This window comes from Neoarius graeffei, chromosome 22, assembly GCF_027579695.1.
Source record: "Neoarius graeffei isolate fNeoGra1 chromosome 22, fNeoGra1.pri, whole genome shotgun sequence".
Classification (NCBI taxonomy): Eukaryota; Metazoa; Chordata; class Actinopteri; order Siluriformes; family Ariidae; genus Neoarius; species Neoarius graeffei.
This window is the reverse complement of record NC_083590.1, coordinates 46,257,033-46,277,887: the sequence shown is the minus strand read 5'-3', so window position 1 is coordinate 46,277,887 and position 20,855 is coordinate 46,257,033. Positions and strand designations below refer to the sequence as shown.

At 42.7% G+C, this 20,855-nt stretch overlaps 1 protein-coding gene across 1 annotated transcript in view; it reads right to left on the bottom strand.

Annotated features, from left to right (window-relative positions):
- grin2da (glutamate receptor, ionotropic, N-methyl D-aspartate 2D, a) overlaps positions 1-20,855 on the bottom strand; it is a 254,280-nt gene that overhangs the window by 167,020 nt on the left and 66,405 nt on the right. Inside the window, exon 2 of the mRNA XM_060903952.1 lies at positions 16,183-16,449. Within this exon, the coding sequence (XP_060759935.1) occupies positions 16,183-16,449 (267 nt within the window). The remainder of the gene's footprint in view (positions 1-16,182; positions 16,450-20,855) is intronic.

The window sequence follows — 20,855 nt, the reverse complement described above, 5'->3', positions numbered from 1 at the left end:
ACACCTACAAGTGTTCTTACTAAAAGTTCTTCTCCCCTGGGTCCTGTGGACTACATACCTTGGGTCCCATCTCCTCGTAGCCAAGGAAGGTTAACCCCAGGACTCGGCTTTGCAAAAGCAAGGGCAAGGACAGGTTTGCTGGGGACCAAGGAGATCAAGAATGGGGCTGAGAGCCTGGAAACCCACAGCTTGACAGTATGTTCAAAATACCATGGGGAAGAAGCAGCTTAGGAGTTAAGGCATGCCTTTGCTTTTAAATACACATTAGTTATTCTGTCAAAGTTCTGCTTTTCAGAGGAGATGGACTGGGCAGAATCTGTGGTGCAGCACTGTGATAAAAGAAGCAGTATGAAGTATGATGAACTGTCATAAGTGGGATGTCATAAGGATGACTTGGTTCAGTCACCCCTTTTATAAAAGGGGAAAAGGCCTCTGTTACCAAGGAAACCACACAATCTGACGAATCAAGTGGAAACTCAGAGAAGCATGGTAATAAGAGCATGCACACATTTAATGTCTCAGCTATTAGTCGACCATGGAGGCGCCAGGCTTGTATTCTTAAATATATAAGCGCCAGGCTTGTATATATTCTTAAATATATGAAAGCTCTCAAAGCACTCAGATATTTAATGTCTTTTATTAGTTTCTTTTTGATACAATTAAATGTTTTCTTCATTAAGTAGCTTGTTGAGCAATTTCTGCAACTCAATTATTCATTTTCCCTAATTTTCATGATGATATATTCCATCATTCTGTTTTCATGTAATGTAGCATTGATCTTATGGCAATAACTTCTAAAGCAAGAACAAAATATGACATTGGTAAATGTTGATAAAGAATCTGCCATCTTCATTTTCATTTCTTGTGCACAGAGAAAAATATGATTTATTTCTATCACTCATTTTGTCTGCCTCTGAGTAAATAGAAAAAATAATTGCTTTCAGCAATTGCTTATCACACCTAGAAGTCATTTTACTGTCATGAACTGTGATATAAGTGCAAATGTGGAAGAAATTATTTTAATAAAGTTTATGTTCTTACAAAATAGATTTAATTTTAACCAGATTTATTTTTTAAAGCTAATCTGCACACAAAAACCCATAATGACAGAGTAAACAAGGTGGGGTTTTTTTTGTTACTTGCAAAAGTATGTTGATCTGTCCGTTTGTTTGTTTGTTGGTGCTCTAGCGTCGTAATTTTTTACCAATCTTCATCAAAATGCACAGGACAACTCACTAGGGTCACACAAAGACACCATTAGTTTTTGGTGAGTCAAGGTCAAAGGTCAAGGTCACCAAGGTCAAATCTTGTAAAAACACCTAATCAGCCATAACTTCCATTTCTTTGTGAATTTTGCAAGTATCGTGCTCTGCATGACTTTTCATTTGTTTGTTTGTTTGCTTGTTTGTTTGTAAATTTATTAAAAATCAAAACCTGAAATGTCTAATTGAGAAGTGTTCAGACAGATGTTCTATGAGGTTCAAGCCTGGACTTGGGTTTTGATCTGACATGCACTATGAATTGTGGCACCTCATGCACTCAAGTGTGTGTCTCTCTATCAAGTCCAGTCATGTGAATTTGCCACAGATGGACTCCAGGCAAGTTTCAGAGACATATCCATCCATCCATCCATCCATCCATCCACCCATCCATCCATCCATTATCTGTAGCCGCTTATCCTGTTCTACAGGGTCGCAGGCAAGCTGGAGCCTATCTGGCACGGTGGTGTAGTGGTTAGCACGGTCGCCTCACAGCAAGAAGGTTCTGAGTTCGCGGCCAGCGAGGGCCTTTCTGTGTGGAGTTTGCATGTTCTCCCCATGTCTGCATGGGTTTCCTCCGGGTGCTCCAGTTTCCCCCACACTCCAAAGACATGCGGTTAGGTTAATATGGGACAGCCTTGGGCTGAGGTGCCCTTGAGCGAGGCACCTAACTCCTAACAGCGCCCAGGGAGCAGTGGGCATGGCTGCCCACTGCTCTGGGTATGTGTGTGTGCTCATTGCTCACACGTGTGTGCATGTGTGTGTGTTCACTGTTTCAGAGGGGTTAAAAGCAGAGAGGAAATTTCACAAGTGTGTGATGAATAAAGTTGTGCTTTCTTTCTTTCTTTATGGGCGAGAGGTGGGGTACACCCTGGACAAGTCGCTAGGTCATCACAGGGCTGTTAGAGACATCTCAAGATAATCAAAACAAACAGGATGCACCTCAGCTCAATTTGAAGTGCCTTAGTCCTCAAGAGTCTGAATACTTAGCCTTCATCTGATTTTTTTGACTTTGCTAAATTTTCTAAAATGTGTCTTTGCTTTGTCATTATGGACTATTACCTGTAATCATATGTAATGTTGTACCAGGTGTATTTTGTCTGTTTGTATGGTTGTATTTTATTGTAATATTGTTTATGCTGCCCTCTTGGTCAGGGCACCCTTGGAAAAGAGATTTTAATCTCAATGAGTCTTTTACCTGGTGAAATAAAGGATATTGATTGATTGATTGATTGATTGATTGATTGATTGATTGATTGATTGATGTATGTGTAGATTAATGGCAAAAAAGTAAATTTAATTTTAAACTGAATCTATAAATACAATTTAATTGTGCAAAACATACATGGGGTCAAGACCTTAACAGTCATGAAGTTAGCAATTCACATGTGTGCATTTCTGATTTGTAGTATATATCCAGAATATGTAGCCTGTTCATACAACATAGAATGTCATTAGGATAATACAAATAGGAGATACACTATTTGGCTTTATATCCGCCATCAGAAAATTCCCGTGCAGGGATTGGCCAAGGATGGCTCATGTGATATAAAATAATTCCACCATTAATTAAGCAATGTATCTCATAATATCAAAAATAAAAAAAATGATATGCTGTGAGTCAGTCATGGTATTTAACAGTTATTACACAAAATCAATGAGGTGCGTAGCACCGAGTAGGCTATAAGCCATGTACGATGAGATTGAGTGGAATAACTGTTATTCTATCCAAATTCACTGGATTTTGAGAAACAGAGCATTTTTAATTTTATTTTTTGCAAATTCGATAAATAAAAACTTTATACAAAATGTCCGACAAAATCATTTCCGCTAAGAATGTCAACAAACTGGTGAAATGACAGGAACAATTTGTGAAAAATAGGTACCCTATGGGTAGGTACCCTACTGCTTATAAATAAAATTGTTTCCTGATACCATGTCCATCAGTAGCCACAAAAATGAACAATTAAAAAAAAAAATCACAGAAGTAAAATATACCAAGTATCTGTACTTTATATTATTCTACTCTTACCTCTTACAGTTTTTGAAACTGAAACCTCTGAACTGAGGCTGACATACACACGCTGTCGCCATGACTGAAACTCTTATTTCCTGGAAAAGGCCCAGCGCTAGAGCTCAGTGGTCTCAATACCCTTTTTGACAGCTTCCCGTAACAACTCGGAAGTGCATCACATCTACGTCACACATGAGACCACTGGCCAAAGAAGGCGAGGAAACGGGGACAACCTGGAGTATATTTTAAAATAGGAATGCACTTTCCCTCGGTAATAAGCATAAACATGTCTGAAAGCAATTTCTTTAGTCTAGTCCATTTATTTCGAATGGTGAACCTAATTGTATACACTCAACGGCCATTTTAATCAGAACATGTGTATGCGCATGTGCAGTGCACAATTGTTACACTCATTCTTACATTCTTACAACATCATGACATAGTGGCTACAGCCTCTATGTGAGGCAGTAGCCACAAAAAAACTATAATAATCATGTTTGAAAAATAAAAAAAAAAGATACGTTCTTACCATCAAATACTTTCATTCCATATTTTGTTGCTTTTTTTTTGGGGGGGGGTTGTTTTCAAGTAGAGTTTTTATTTCATCCTTGGTTGGTTCAGCAACATGCTCCACCATTTTGTTGTTCTTCTTCTTTAGGGTATTTTTGGTTGGCAAACCAACTTAAAGGTGCATTATTGCCACCAACTGGGCTGGAGTGTGGAACAGGAGCTATTGGGAGAAAAAAAAACTATATTCTTTTAGCTATTTCTGTTTCTTTTAAAGACTTGATAAAAAAGCTGCCATTTTGTTTTTCTCTACGGTATATGGTCTGATATCCTAGTAGTACAGTAGCCAATCAGAGCATCCAATTGCTCATATCCAGTGAATGTGGATAAAATATATCCTGGATATACCATGAACTGACGTCACAATCTAAGGCTATACGGCCGACTCAAGTCACAGCTGTGGCTCCATGAGCATTTCTGTGTGCATAGAGCTACGTATCATGATCATGCCTAGTGAGGCAGGCGATAGCATGGTACATTGCACATGCGCAAGTCAAAGGTCACTCCAATGTAAACAACAAACATGGCTGCCTCCGGTGAGTTTATGCCGAGATTCAATCTTAACACTTTTAGTATGGAATTTTTTAATGAGGGATATAAATCAAATATACAATGCACTGAGAGGCTCCGGTAATTATGGATTCTCTTCGGTGACTAGCATAGTACTATTTCCTTCGGGGCTGTGCCACTCACAAAATAGTTCTATACCAGTCACCTCAGAGAATCCATAATTTCAACTGGAGCCTCTCAGTGCATGGTATATTAGATTATTAGCCTGACCTAAACACTGCCTTACTGAGCTTCAAAATAAAACCATTTTTAAAACAAAAGAAATATTCTTTCATATATTGAGTAATCTTTCCATATAGGCCATGCAGACCACACACTGGGTCCAGGATGGTGCATCTTTGAAGGGCTCCCAAAAAATAATAATTTACTTAATTTTAAAAATATTGTAAAATTTGTACATTCATATGTGCATGTTTTTTTTTTTGTAGTTCAGAAAGATGTTGTTTCTTTAAATACATAGCTCGCTTATTCAGTTACATTAAATTTTGCAGTTTGCTAGTTGTTGTCCCAGCAGATAATAAATGTGGTAGATTTAACATTTAAAAACAAACAAACAAACAAACAAACAAACAAAATTTCTGGTATAGACCACACCTACATCCATTGTAATACTAAAAGAGATATCAATATTTTCAGGACAAAATAGATAGAGATAATGACACTGCATTACACCCCTATGCATTTGGGGAGGGGGGGAGGGTATCCACATGAACATTTTCATAACTTTTGAACATAAGTTGTTTTTAGTCACCAACTCTGAATATGGTCCAATAAGATGTATTCAGGCTTTATATCTGAATATTATATCTAAATGCTGCACTTGAGGCAAAGTTAATTTAAAAAAAAATAAAATTAAATAAAAAAAAAAAGTGTTTCGGTTTTTGCAATTCTAACAATGACAATCAAGCATTTTTGTTATGCAATTTCAATGGTTCAAATGGTTTCTATGAATGTATGAATACTGTGCTCACTGTAGAGCTCAACAATGAGAACTTCATTACTTGAAAAATAGAGCTTTCTTCATTTGGCTTGCTTTCACTGCTTAAATCAATGTGCATATAATTACTAGGACTATTCATGACTAACCTTTTAAATTGTATCTTACTTTTATGTTGCATCATATTATAACTGACAGCTAAAATACTTTATCAGTCTGCATCTATTGCCTGATATTTTTTTTTTTCCTGGGGCTCAAAAGCAAGTAATTATGTGGGTAATTAAGTGAGTAAATACTACCACAAAACTCATACTCTCATGAGTCAAGGAAAACCTGGCAACCTCAAAGGTGTGAAATGCACACAGGTACGTACCCGTAAATTCAATAATCTGAAGCTACTGTAAAAGCACCAAACACAAGTTGTACCTTTTGAACATAACTTTCCAACTCCAGTCACCAATACAACATGAATACAGTAAAATATATCTTCCTGCAAATATTGACCCAGTATTGTCTATTAGTGTATAAAAATATTGTACAATAGTTGCATGGCATGAAAAAGTACTGCTCAGTTTATTTCAGAAACATTATAATTTTGTTTTTATAATCCGCTGGCAGAAGAGGAAGCCGGACAGACCTGGCAGGCCCAAACGTATGGTGAGGGTCTGCTGGGAACGTCTGGCCGAGCACTCTGTCGGGGAGGTCTTTAACTCCCACCTCCAGGAGAGCTTCTCCCAGCTTCCGAGGGAGGCGGGGGACATTGAGTCTGAGTGGACCATGTTCTCTGCCTCCATTGTCGACGCGGCTGTTTGGAGCTGTGGCCGCAAGGTCTCCGGTGCCTGTCGTGGCGGCAATCCCCGAACCCTGTGGTGGACACCGGAAGTAAGGGATGCCGTCAAGCTAAAGAAGGAGTCCTATCGGGCCATGTTGGCCTCCGGGACTCCTGAGGCAGCTGATGGGTAACCGCAGGCCAGGCGTGCCGCAGCTCGGGCAGTTGCAGAGGCAAAAACTCGGAACTAGGAGGAGTTCGGTGAGGCCATGGAGGAGGACTATTGGTCGGCCTCGAAGAAATTCTGGCAAACTGTCCAGCGCCTCAGGAGAAGGAAGCAGTACTCTGCCAACACTGTTTACAGTGCGGGTGGGGAGCTGTTGACCTCGACTGGGGATATTGTCAGGCAGTGGAAGGAATACTTTGAGGATCTCCTCAATCCCACTGTCACGCCTTCCACTGAGGAAGCAGAGACTGATGACAGAGGTGGACTTGTCCATTACACAAGCCGAAGTCACTGAGGTGGTTTGCAAGCTCCTCGGTGGCAAGGCACCAGGGGTGGATGAGATCCGCCCTGAGTATATAAAGTCTCTAAATGTTGTGGGGCTGTCTTGGCTGACACGCCTCTGCAACATCGTGTGGCGGTTGGGGACAGTTCCTCTGGAGTGGCAGACCAGGGTGGTGGTCCCTCTTTTTAAGAAAGGGACTGGAGAGTGTGCTCCACTTCTAGGGGAATCACACTTCTCAGCCTCCCCGGGAAGGTTTACTCCAGGGTACTGGAGAGGAGAATTCGGCCAATAGTCGAACCTCGGATCCAGGAGGAACAATGAGGTTTTCATCCTGGTCATGGAACACTGGACCAGCTCTATACCCTTCATAGGGTGCTTGAGGGTTCATGGGAGTTTGCCCAACCAGTCCACATGTGCTTTGTGGATCTGGAAAAGGCATTTGACTGTGTCCCTCATGGTATCCTGTGGGGGGTGCTTCGGGAGTATGGGGTTCGGGGCTCTTTGCTAAGGGCTGTCCGGTCCCTGTACGAACAGAGCAGGAGTCTGGTTCGCATTGTCAGCAGTAAGTCAGACCTGTTCCCAGTGCATGTTGGACTCCGGCAGGGCTGCCCTTTGTCACCGGTTCTGTTCATAATTTTTATGGACAGAATTTCTAGGCGCAGCCAGGGGCTGGAGGGAATCCTGTTTGGGAACCACAGGATTTCATCTCTGCTTTTTGCGGATGATGTTGTCCTGTTGGCTTCTTCAAACCAGGACCTTCAGCATGTACTGGGGCAGTTTGCAGTCAAGTGTGAAGCGGCTGGGATGAGAATCAGCACCTCCAAGTCCGAGGCCATGATTCTCAATGGGAAAAGGGTGGCTTGCCCTCTTCAGGTTGGTGGAGAAGTCCTGGCTCAAATGGAGGAGTTTAAGTATCTCGGGATCTTGTTCCCGAGTGAGGGAAGGATGGAGCGTGAGATCAACAGGCAGATCGGTGCAGCCTCCGCAGTGATGCAGTCGCTTTACCAGTCCGTCGTGGTGAAGAAGGAGCTGAGCCAAAAGGCAAAGCTCTTGATTTACCAGTCAGTCTATGTTCTGACTCTCACCTATGGTCATGAGCTTTGGGTAATTACCAAAAGAACAAGATCATGGATACAAGCAGCCGAAATGAGTTTCCTTCGCAGGGTGGTGGGGCACTCCCTTAGAGATAGGGTGAGAAGCACACTCACTCGGGAGGAGCTCGGAGTAGAGTCGCTGCTCCTCCATATCGAGAGGAATCAGCTGAGGTGGCTCGGGCATTTCTTTCGGATGCCTCCTGGACGCCTCCCTGGGGAGGTGTTCCAGGCATGTCGCCCCGGGAGGAGGCCCCGGGAAAGACCCAGGACACGCTGGAGGGACTATGTCTCTTGGCTGGCCTGGGAACGCCTCGGTGTTCTTCCTGAGGAGCTGGCCAAGGTGTCTGGGGAGAGGGAAGTTTGGGCTTCCATGCTCAGACTGCTGCCTCTGCAACCCGGCCCCGGATAAGCGGAAGAAAATGAGATGAGATGAGATGAGATGAGATGAGATGAGATGAGATGAGATGAGATGAGATGAGATGAGATGAGATGAGATGAGATGAGACTGCCGTTAAATCATGTGCTCTGATTGGTTCCTTGGCAGGCGGTATTTTCCTGTAATGCAGGCTTGTAGTACTCAAGTCCGACTCATGTCCTAATTTTAAGGACTCGTGATGTGTCTTGGACTTGAGCACTGTTGACTCGGACTTGGACTCGGGCAGTAATTGCATTCAGACTCGTAAATTGGAGATGAGGACTCAGATTTTTCTCTTTATTTTTTGTAACATGCCATAAAACTGGCATATTTATATCTACATTAATTTTTATATTAATTTTGTGCAAGAGAATGCACATTCACCTGTTTATACATCATGTTCAGGAATAAACTAACGTTAATGGTGCTGAAATGCCTGGAGAGAATGCCCCTAGGATTGTCCGCTTTGCTTATACAGCCTTCTCATGCAGTGGGAAAAAATGCACTGCTGTGTTCTCCATATGTAGAAGAACTATTGAGGAGATGACAGGGACAACCTCGAACTTCAATCATCATTTGGCAAAACTCCACCCAGAAAAGTAAGTGACACGCTAGGTTCATTGCTCTGTTGATAGCGGGGCTTGCTGACCAATGAACTAGTGAGTGTTAACCCTCTCTCATGTTATTTTCCCTGTTGATAGTGGGCAGGGCTTGCTGAGTGATGAACAAGCTTTTTATCTGTTGCTTATTAACTAAAATGGGGCAGTCAAGCAGTAATGTTAGTCCAACACAGTAGCAGAGACGCTTTCACATAAAGGCAGCAACAGCCACCATCAAATGGTGCGCTTGGAGTCTTGTTCTCAGACTCAATAGTGGACTTGACTCGAAATTTTCTTTAATGACTTGGACTTGACTCGGACTTGAACACTGGGGACTCGAGACTGGACTCGGACTCGAGGTTAAATGATTACAACACTCCCGTCATGCCTGTGGGCTATTACGGACTTTCTTTCCAAGGCACAGACTTGGAGATGTTGCGAAACATTTTGTGCAACATTTTTCACTTTAATGTGAAAAATCTATCTATCCATCTATCTATCGATCGATCGATCGATTGATCGATCGATCGATCGATCGATCGATCGATCGATCGATAGATAGATAGATAGATAGATAGATAGATAGATAGATAGATAGATAGATAGATAGATAGATAGATAGGAGAAACACTGACATGTAGTTTCAATCAGCCACTGATGAGGGTCTCACACAATGTCCCACTTCTTTGATACTGGGGAGAATTAATCACTCAAATCAGTGAATGCAGAGAATGGCTGCTGGTTGTGGCAGCCTCTATGGGATTGAGTTAGTCACTTTTGTGTCAGATGGAAACTGTCATTTAATGCGATACTGCTCAGTAACATTAAACAGGCCAGTCACCCTTTTCCTGAACCCATTCTCCTAAGCAGCCTTGACATAAAGGCCACAGTTTTACACAAGGAAAGGGGAAGGAAAGAGATACTAATACAAAGAACTGCAGAATATTTAAAAGTAGACATGTAACAAGAGCTGGGTGGATGCCCAGCCTGTCTTTAGGCCACGGTGATGATGTCCACTACCCAGTGAACCATCTTCTGCTTAGACAAGTAAGGATTTGTGCTTTTACTCTGATGCAGACAAAAACAGTTAATCCGAGGATTGGATGACTGTCAACTGTTCTAATTAGACTGATTCATAAAGTTGGGTGATTAGAACTGAAGGACTGTGCAGGAATCCCTGAATCCCCACTTTCAGAAAGGTAGTAATAAGTCTATGAGACCTCAAAGAGATGCCATCCATCATCATTCCACTTGAGCCTGGCAGGAACTCTCTCTCCCTTGTGCTGGACTTCCTTATGGCCCCTCTTACAAATCTATGCATGCAACTCATTTTGATGAAGTGATTGCGAGATTTCTAAAAAGACTTTTAGCATCATGCATAGGCTTGTATCGAATGGCCTTAAGGAAATCACAAGCACAAAGGAAGAGTCCATCACGGGGTCCTATGAGGGATGGAGGTACTTTTCCATATTCAGAAAGGTAGTAAAGAGCCTAAATGACATCTAAGAGAGAGAGATGGTCCACAGTGCTGTGGTGCACTGCAATGACTGCCACATATACATTTAGGCTTGGCTGGGACAAGACCAGGCTGAGAGTGCCAAATCGTCCTGTCCATCTAGGATAGCCAGCAGAACTGCTCAGGGAGGACTGACTGGCCTAGTTGCTGTATTCTGTGCAATCAGCATCAAGGAGGAATGACACATAATTTTGGTTTGAGGCCAGTTTTGGCCCACCTTGTTCCAGTGGGCTGTCTGAATCTGCCAGGGGAATCCACAATCAATTGTGTTGATTTGCCATTGGTGATTTGGTGAGGCTGACATTCACCTCACCAAACCTTTTGCCCATCTGGCTTACTACTTCTGAGTGCAAGTGCCACTCTCATGTCCACTATGCCATCATACATCCCCAGGAGATTGTAGATATGCCTATTTAAGGAGATTCCATGCAAAACAGAGAGAGTCACTCAACCCCATGCCACTCTGATTGTTGATCCAGTTTGTCACAACTTTGTCTAAGCAAACCAAACATGTGGAAACATCTCACTTTACACAGGGGAGCCACAGGTATCCCATGGATACCTATGGGATCTGACTACTCTCCAGGTTGTAAGGAAGCTGTGCATGGTGATTATTACTGTCCAATGAGGTTACTGCCCTTGTTTTGTTATGAATATCCTGCGTTTTCAGTAAGCTACTTGGGCTCTGTTCGCTGAGGCAAGGACACATTCCAAGCTGCAGAATTCATGGTCCAGCCATAGACTGGTATCCCACTTCTTAAATGCTCATAATTTAGAGTGGTGCTTCTCAACTAGTGGGTTATGACCAAAATATTACTAAATGCAAATGCTAAAACCTTTTTTTTTAAAAGTAAAATAATAATAATAATAATAATAATAATAATAATAATAATAATAATAATAAAGGAAAGTTCCCTATTGCCAGTGAAAAATTCAGTCATCATATTGAGCATCAAAAAAATTCTGTCAATTTTGGCACTAATCCACCTGTAAACAATTGGTGCTATCATTGATGAATTAAGTAAAATTCCCTCTCTCTTAAACAGGCCGGAAAAAAAACTATTCAAGGTAAATTAAAATATGAGCAACATGGTTTGTTCAGTCCAGAGTGTGTAGTGCTGTGGAAAGCATGAAGCCATTAAAATGCATAAAAGCATTTAAGGACAAAACACTCAACCGATAAAGACAAGTCTGTTCAGTTTTTTCAAAAGAAAGCACCAGGATCTGGACACATTTTAAAAAATGATCAAAAACATTGCACATTGTACAAACTTGCTCATCGCATTTCAAAATGCAAAAATGCCCACACAGTTACAGAGGATCTTGTTTTACACACTGCTATCGGCATGACCAGCGAGCTCCTCAGCACAAATCCACCACAAATTGGTTGAAAAAAATCTTGATCTCCAGTGACACCATACAAGAGAATACAAGATATGTACAAGAACATAAATCTGCAGAAAGTCACACACATTAAGGCCAGTGACTATTATGCACTCAAACTAAACAAATCAACAGATGTATCCGATCATGCCATCCTGATTTTGAGACATGTACCAGCATGAAATCACATCCTCCTGTTTCCCACTGATTTGCACAGGCTATGATTTCAGCTCTGTTTTTTAGCTGCAGTTAATTTTCATTATTATGTGTGTGTGTTTAAAAGTTGTGCATATTTCATATTAGTGTACAAGCCGTAATTATTACTTTTTTTTTTAGGCTAGATAATGATGCTTACTCTGGATTATGTGTATGCATTTATATAGTGGCCCATTTTTATATTAATGTTATGTGAATAATTAATTTTGCACTTGATTAATCGTGTGCATTGCATTTCTCATCTCATCTCATTATCTCTAGCCGCTTTATCCTTCTACAGGGTCGCAGGCAAGCTGGAGCCTATCCCAGCTGACTACGGGTGAAAGGCGGGGTACACCCTGGACAAGTCGCCAGGTCATCACAGGGCTGACACATAGACACAGACAACCATTCACACTCACATTCACACCTACGGTCAATTTAGAGTCACCAGTTAACCTAACCTGCATGTTTTTGGACTGTGGGGGAAACCGGAGCACCCGGAGGAAACCCACGCGGACACGGGGAGAACATACAAACTCCGCACAGAAAGGCCCTCGCCGGCCACGGGGCTCGAACCCGGACCTTCTTGCTGTGAGGTGACAGCGCTAACCACTACACCACCGTGCCGCCCTGCATTGCATTTAATAAACTAATATTTTCCACTGTAAATACTTATGATGTACAACCTTAACATCCCAATATGTAAACTGATTTATTTCCTATTACTTGAAATAGTAAATGACTATTATCCAACTTTATTAGGGTTATGCAATGGATAATTATTCATAGTATTAATAGCATTGTTATGCAAAATTAATATGCATTTCTTCCTTTACATCCATATGATAAACAACTTTAGTGTAGTGTTGGGTCGCAACATGATGCTCAACATAAAACGTGGGTCCTGAAGCAATTGAGAACCACTGATTTAGAAGAATGCATGAACTACATCAGACACCCTTAAGCCTGGTGCACATGGGCAATTTTCCGTCACAAGCGTATTGCGATTTTTGGATGCAAGTTTCCCCTCTGGGGTAGCTGCGTGTGCGCGTTATCTGTGACCAGTGAGCAATTTGGGGAGAGGGATGCAAGCCACGTGGAAATCACGTGACTACTTCGCGGGTGGGGATGCAAGTCACGTGGAAGTCACATGACTACTTCGGAGGTGAGGATTTGCTTAGCCTTTGGAGGTGATCATTTCATCATCGCAAAGACACGCACACACGACGATATCTCTGCAACAAGTCAGCCACTGGCAATTTTTTGTTGCAGAATATTAAGCATGTTTGATACCTGCGATCTGCTGCAAGCAACAAAAAAAAAATCAGCGTCGCAAATATCCGCACACGAAGCAATTTTTCGCTTGCGTCAAAAAGTTGCATGACTAAGAGATGGAAAATCACCCGTGTGCACTGGGCTTTAGCAAGGGAAAATAGAGGGTCTTTAGGAAACAGTTCAACCATGGCAACAACAGCCAACCTGCTTGTTAAAAAAAAAAAGCCCTCCTGTTTTAAACTGTCTTTTTAATTGTGCCTCCCCACAAGTGGGAACAAACATCTTGTGACAGAGCAGTAACTTTGTTGGGGTCAGATATCAACAAGGCCCTAATCCCCAAAATGTGGGCAGGCGGTGGAACTGCAGTTTGAATACTGCTGTCAATGTCATCAGGCCCTACGCTGCCCAATGAGTGAAGTTTTTGGCTGCAAGGAACATCTTTTTCAGTCCCTGCCCTTCGGCGACATGCTCCAAGGGGCCTAACTCAACAGCATCAAAAGCCCACAAGAGTTCTTGACTTTTCCTGCCTAAAGTTTATGCGAGGCAGATGGGCCCCTGCATTAGAACATGAAACTAGATTATGGTCAGGGAAGATTGTCCTAACCACACTTGACTCCATGTATAAAGTTAGCATATCACCACATATCCTGGCATAGGTGCCCCATTGCTAGGAGTGAGGTGTCAAATTAAAGGGATTGCTCCAATGCTAGCAGTAAAATTGTCAACATATTGCCAGTACACTCTCCACCAAAGGTGATATAAGTCTGTACTAAGGCATCAGCAGTGTGTATGCATTCAGCACCTGGGCATCACACATCTTCAAGTAAGTAGCAAGACCACCTACAAAGGCATCGATAGAAAGCTTATGGCGACATTTGACATGTTTGTGATCCATCATGCACACCACACACTAGGGGAAAATGTGAATTTAATTGTATTTACTCTAACCCTTAAAGGAACCTTAAATTTAGTAGTGTATTTAAGTTGCCTTTAAGACCAGCCCTTAAATTTAGTACTACATTGAAGTACCTTTTCTGAACTTTTTAAATTCATTAAATATACTCATAAATGTAAGACTCCTTATTGGTATTCTTAACAGTAGTAGTGACTTTAATTACATATTGATGTTAAATTTAGTAACTTTAAGTGGTATCTTAAATGTTCTTTTTAACAGCATTTCATCATCTTTAATGATTTGGCGACACAATGGTGTAGTGGTTAGCACGGTCGCCTCACAGTAAGAAGGTTCCGGGTTCAAACCCAGCGGCTGGCGAGGGCCTTTCTGTGTGGAGTTTGCAAGTTCTCCCCGTGTCTGCGTGGGTTTCCTCCGGGTGCTCCGGTTTCCCCCACAATCCAAAGACATGCAGTTAGGTTGACGTGGGACGGCCTTGGGCTGAGGTGCCCTTGAGCAAGGTACCTGACCCCTGACTGCTCCCCGGGTGCTCTGGTGTGGCTGCCCACTGCTCTGAGTGTGTGCGCGTGCGTTCACTGCTTCAGATGGGTTAAATGCAGAGGATGAATTTCACTGTGCTTGAAGTATGCATGTGACGAATAAAGGTTTCTTCTTCTTTAAGAAGGCATGGAAAGTCAGTTATAATATAAGAATTCTTAAAGTTATCAGTAAATACACTGAAATTTAGCTTTTCATAAACTTTTAGGATACTTTAAGAATATCTTAAAGCTGTTAATTCGTCTACTGACACAGTTGTATACCACAGATGATAAAGTCATTATCAGCCTAGAAGAAGCTCCTGTACAAGAAGCACCTTCATGCTTCTCTAAAAAAGAACAAGACTTCATAAGGAACAGCACTGTGTTATAAGGAGGGCGCTGTCGAAAAAGTCTCTAGTTGTACAGTCTGAGCTCCTGAATCCCTGAATAATTGATTTTAGCTCTGTCTTCTGATAGATTGTTAATTAGTTTATAAATGGAACTCAACAAAGTGAACTTAGTCATCAGTTATCAAGGAACTGTCCCATTAAACACAAAATAATTCACACTGTTTTGAATAGTTTTTGTCCATTTCATTTAGTGAGACAGTTGGTGCTTTTGGTTCCCTGTCATGCTTGTCAGTACTTGAATGAGTAATGTACTGTAATCTTCTAAATTTGAGATTTTGCATGTTGTATGATTAAAACCAATAAACATGTATCACAAAAAAAGGGTGAGGCTCTGGAAGGACAAATGAACATATCAACAAATGTATAATTATAGACAGACTAAGGGTGGCATGGTGGTGTAGTGGTTAGTACTGTCGCCTCACAGCAAGAAGGTCCTGGGTTCAAGCTCAGTGGCCGACGAGGGCCTTTCTGTGTGGAGTTTGCATATTCTTCCCATGTCTGCGTGGGTTTCCTCCGGGTGCTGTGGTTTCCCCCACAGTCCAAAGACATGCAGGTTAGGCTAAATGGTGGCTCTAAATTGACCGTAGGTGTGAGTGTGAATGGTTGTTTGTCTCTGTGTGTCAGCCCTGTGATGACCTGGCAACTTGTCCAGGGTGTACTCTGCCTCTCGCCCATAGTCAGCTGTGATAGGCTCCAGCTTGCCTGCAACCCTACACAGGATATTTGGCTACAGATAATGGATGGATGGATGGATGGATGGATGGATGGATGGATGGAGAAACAGAATAAGAGCTGACAATGAAGAGAGACAAATAGTATGTGAGAATGAAACTAATCATGTAAGGTTAATAGAAAAAAAACAAGCTGTAACTTCAAAGAAAGCAAAAAGAAAATCTTTGGAAAATGCATACCGGTGATGAAATGACTGTGGCATGAGTAACTGCATAGTAATTAGAAACAAGGTTAATGGTAATAATACATTATAATATAGCATTGTATCGATTCTCCAAACTACAGTTTATAATTGTGCCACTGTAAATACCAAACAGAACTGAAAAAAAAGTCAAGAATAGGATAATGAAGAAATAAAAAGTTAAATGGATGAGACCAAGACTCATACAAGTAACAAATGGGTCACTTTAATTACCATGATTTCATTGTACTAAAGTGAAACTTTGGCCCATTTCCTATTTGAAAAGTAATATGAGGATGAGCAACTGCTGTCACTTTTCTGACCTGTGCCTCATTCTCTTTCAGCAGCCTGCGGGTTCTCGCCCCTGCCGGATCATCAGTAAGATTGAGCATCACCGTGCCCTTTCTCTCCCATCCAATAAACGATCCATCTGTGATACCGTCCACCATGTCCAGGAAGTCCTCATAACCGTGGTGGCGAGTGGTGACCACTGAGAAAGCTGTCCAGTCAAACTCTTCCAGTACCTCAAAAATGACTTCCAGCTGTAGTGCCGTGGAACAAGAGAACTGCAGGTAGACTGAGCCACTCTCCTGGGAATGCATGAAAAAAGGCACTTGTTAATTTTTGTGAGACTGTAACTCACATACAAAATTAACTGATTTCCATTTTTTGTTAAAAATGGAACAATGCTAAAGGTGATCTACTGTAAGAGTACGACCTGAGCATAACAAGAATTTATGAAACATTTTGTCACTTGTACCTTTAATCTTATCCTTATTTGCCCTCACCTCATATATTGCACATACTGTACCATGATGATAATTCTGTACTAATAACTGATATCAATATGAGATATTTTAGATGCTAATAGAAATTGTATTACAATTTTATTGGACATTATGTTGGGAGTCTTGGGACATAGTGGGGAGACATGGAACAAAAATAAAATACCTAGCTTAATCCTACATGTTTAATTTTAATTTATTACCAAGACGTGTATCATTTTAACTGTATGAACACACAATGCTGGTAGAGCGATAGAAAAATGTCAGTTTACCCAAAACCTGACACAACAAAAGAGAGCCATTCTCAAGAAGGAATGAAATAAGTTTAATCCTCATGCAGGGACAAGCCCACATTTTTAACAAACATTTTTAAACTATTTCATATTTGCAAACCACAAGATAAAACATGCAACATGATGAACTGTCCCAACTCTCTCCATCTGGACATTTTGAAAAAAAATCCTTAAATGCTCCCCCCCAATTAAGTTTAATAAATAATACGATATCTGGTAACTCTAGGCTACATACTTTAATTCTTAACAAATCCCCAATTCAGCAGTGTACATTACACCATAGAATGGAGGTGAAGTAGAAAATACAAGTTTTGTTTGACAAAAATATTAAACTGCACAAACTTTACTGCAGTGTCCAGTTTCATGGCTGCAAATAAAGTAGGCTAGTCTAAGGGGCAACATCTAACTTCTGATGTAATCTAAAACCTGATTGGTTGAGATTAATTTATGGGACTACAAACTGTCCCAAGTCTCCCTGCTCTCCCCTAGTTGTGAGGATGCAGGCACTTACAGATGTAAGCGCAGAGGAAGGCAGAATGCAGAAGGTCATCAAAGCCAAGTCGAAGAGCAAAAATTGGAAACAGTAAACTAGTGAGGGTTGGGCGATCGGATGTAAGCGCAGAGGAAGGCAGAATGCAGAAGGTCATCAAAGCCAAGTCAAAGAGCGAAAATTGGAAACAGTAAACTAGTGAGGGTCGGGCGATCGGCAAACAACATAGAGTAGGCAAGAAACGAGAGGAAAGTAGCGAGGGTCAGAATCAGAGTAAGCAGTCAAGAAATACAAGGCTTGGTACATGCTGTGAACAGAACAATACTTCACAAAAGGTGTGTGTGTGTGAAGAGAGCTTTTATGGAAGGACAGGTAAATGAGGAAATGACAGTCAGCTGTGATTCAGTAGGCGGGAGACAGAGGGCGCTGTGTGTTATGGGAGTTGTAGTTCGGAGGAGTCCATGTTTGTAGTTTGTTGGGATTCAGCGGGTTTACTGACAGAGCCTCCCCCAGAGGAGCTACCTCCAGATGCTACAACTTTCCTGGAGCGGCCCCTCCCTCTGGGTGCTGGTTTGCTGGGAAACTGGGCATGGAATTCTTGTTTCAGTAGGGGGTCAAGAATATCCTTAGCTTTGACCCAGCTTTGCTCTTCAGGTCCATCCCCCTCCCAGTCTACCAGGTACTCTACTTGGCCTCATTTGCATCTTGAATCTAGGATTTTGTGTACCTGGTAGATGGGGTCTTCTTCAAGGTTGAGGGAGGGGTGTTCTTGAGTGGGTGTGTTGCTGGCGAGTGGACCTGGCATGGCGGGTTTAAGATGTGAGACATGGAAAGTGGGTGACATACGGCTGTGGGTAGGGAGTTCAAGGCGGTAGGCTACTTCATTGATGCGGCGTAGGATTCTGAATGGGCTGATGTAACGGGATTGGAGCTTCTTAGAGGTGTTGGTCTCCTTTAGGTTCTTTGTAGCCACCCACTTTGTCACCTGGGTGGAAGTTTGGGGTCTCTCCTTGATGTTTGTCTGCATACGTTTTGTATTTGGCGCAGGCTGACTCCAGACATTGGTGAACCTCCTCCCAGATGGTCTGACTACGCTTGAACCATTCGTCGACTGCTTGTACCTGTTTTGGTGTGTCGTCCCAGGGGAACAAGGGTGACTGGTAGCTGAGTATGCACTGAAACGGGGTAAGTTGGGTGGCAGAGTGCTTCAGTGAGTTTTGTGCATACTTGGCCCAGAGCAGGAAGCATGCCCAATTCCCCTGGTTGCGCATGCAGTAGATTCTGAGAAAGCAGCCGATTTCCTGGTTTGCTGTCTCCACTTGACCATTGGATTGTGGATGATAGCTGGACATGAGACTTACCGACACCCTCAACCTCTCCATGAAGCTTGTCCAAAACTTGGAAATGAACTGAGGTCCCCAGTCACTAATTATGTCTTCTGGGATGCCATAGTACTGGAAGACCTGCTGGAACAGGAGTTCTGCGGTTTGAGAAATGGTGGGGATGCCAGGCAGTGGGATGAGTTTCAGGGCTTTCGAAAATCTGTTTATGGTTACCATTATTGTGGTGTTTCCTTGAGAGGGAGGTAGGTCAGTGATGAAATCAATTGCCAGGTGCAACCACGGTCTTTGGGGAATGGGTAGTGGGCATAGTTTGCCCACAGGGGGGGCTCTCGGGACCTTTGCTTGAGCACATTCAGAGCAAGATGCAATGAACTGGTTGATCTCAGATAATATGTTTTCCCACCAGTACCGGTTTGTTAGCATCTGATGGGTTCGTTGGCTGTTTGGATGTCCTGTGGCAGGAGATGCATGGGCCCAGGTGATGAGTTTGCTGCGGAGACATTTTGGCACATAAAGGAGACCAGGTGGGAGGTTGACCAGCAGAGTTTGGGGTTGTGACGCATCGATTTCCTTGTCCAACTCCCAGGTAATGGACCGCATGAAACACTGTGGTGGTACTATGGGATCGGAACCTGTTTTGTGGTAGGACGGCCCAAATGCCCAGGATAAGGCATCTGCCTTGACATTCTTGGACCCTGGATGGAACGAGATGGTGAAGTCAAATCATATGAAGAACAGCGCCCACCTGGCCTGACGAGGGTTCAGTCTCTTGGCTTTTCTGAGGTATTCAAGATTCTTATGGTCAGTGAGGATGGTGAAGGAGTGTGTTGCTCCCTCTAACCAGTGTCGCCATTCTTCCAGAGCCAATTTGATCACCAGTAGTTCTCTATTCCCAACGTTGTAATTAATTCCTTTCAGCCGAGGTTAGTTTCCTGGAAAAGAAGGCTACGGGTTTCCTGGAAAAGAAGGCTACGGGATGTAGCTTCTGCTTCTCCCCAAAACACTGAGACAAGATGGCCCCTAATCCAGTGTCGGATGCATCTACGGTACCTTGACAATGAAGGGCTTTGCGGGGTCCAAATGCTGGAGTATAGGGGCTGTCATGAAGGCTTTCTTGAGACTGTTGAAGGCTTCCTCAGCCTATGGATTCCAACACAGATTCTTGGGACCTTTCTTGAGTAGCGAGGTTAGTGGGCCAGCTAGACCAGCTAGAGTGCTGAAATTATGGATGAAGCGACGGTAAAAGTTCGCAAAGCCTAGAAAGTGCTGGAGGTCCTTGATGGAACAAGGTGTAGGCCAGGATGTTACAGCAGATACCTTGGACGAGTCCATACTGACCCCACTGGCACTGATGATGTAGCCCAGGAAGGTGATCTTGCTCTGGTGGAACTCGCACTTCTCAGCTTTCACGTAGAGGTTATTCTCCAAAAGTCACCTGAGGACTGTTCTAACATGCACTTGGTGAAGTGGGAAATCTGGTGAGTAGATGAATATGTTGTCAATATATGCAATGACATATCTACCCAGCATGTTCCAGAGCACGTCATTAATGAATCACTGGAACACACTGGGTGCCAAAGAAAGGCCATAAGGCATGATCCAGTACTCGAAGTGCCCGGCGGTGGTGCTGAAAGCCATTTTCCACTCGTTACCTTCCTTGATCCAGATCAAGTTGTAGGCACTGCATAGATCGAGTTTCATGAAGACTTTGGCGGTTTGTAGTTGTTTCAATACAGCTGGAACCAAGAGAAGAGGATATTTGACGGAGACTTGGTTTAGTCTTCTGTAGTCTATGCAGGGCCGTATCCCGCCCCCACATTTCTCCACAAAAAAGAAGCCAGCTGATGCAGGAGACTTGGATGGGAGAATATGTCCCTGCTTGAGAGCCTCCTATATGTAGTTCTCCATGGCAGCGTGTTCTTTTGTGACAGGGATAGATGTGACCACAAGGGGGAGACGTACCTGGTAGTAAGCCTATGGCACAGTCATACGGTCTGTGCAGCGGTCTCTGAGGTCTGTGCAGCAAGGTCCCCTTGCTGAAGACCTCAGAGAGGTCCCGATAGCAGTCAGGCATGTCGTCAATGG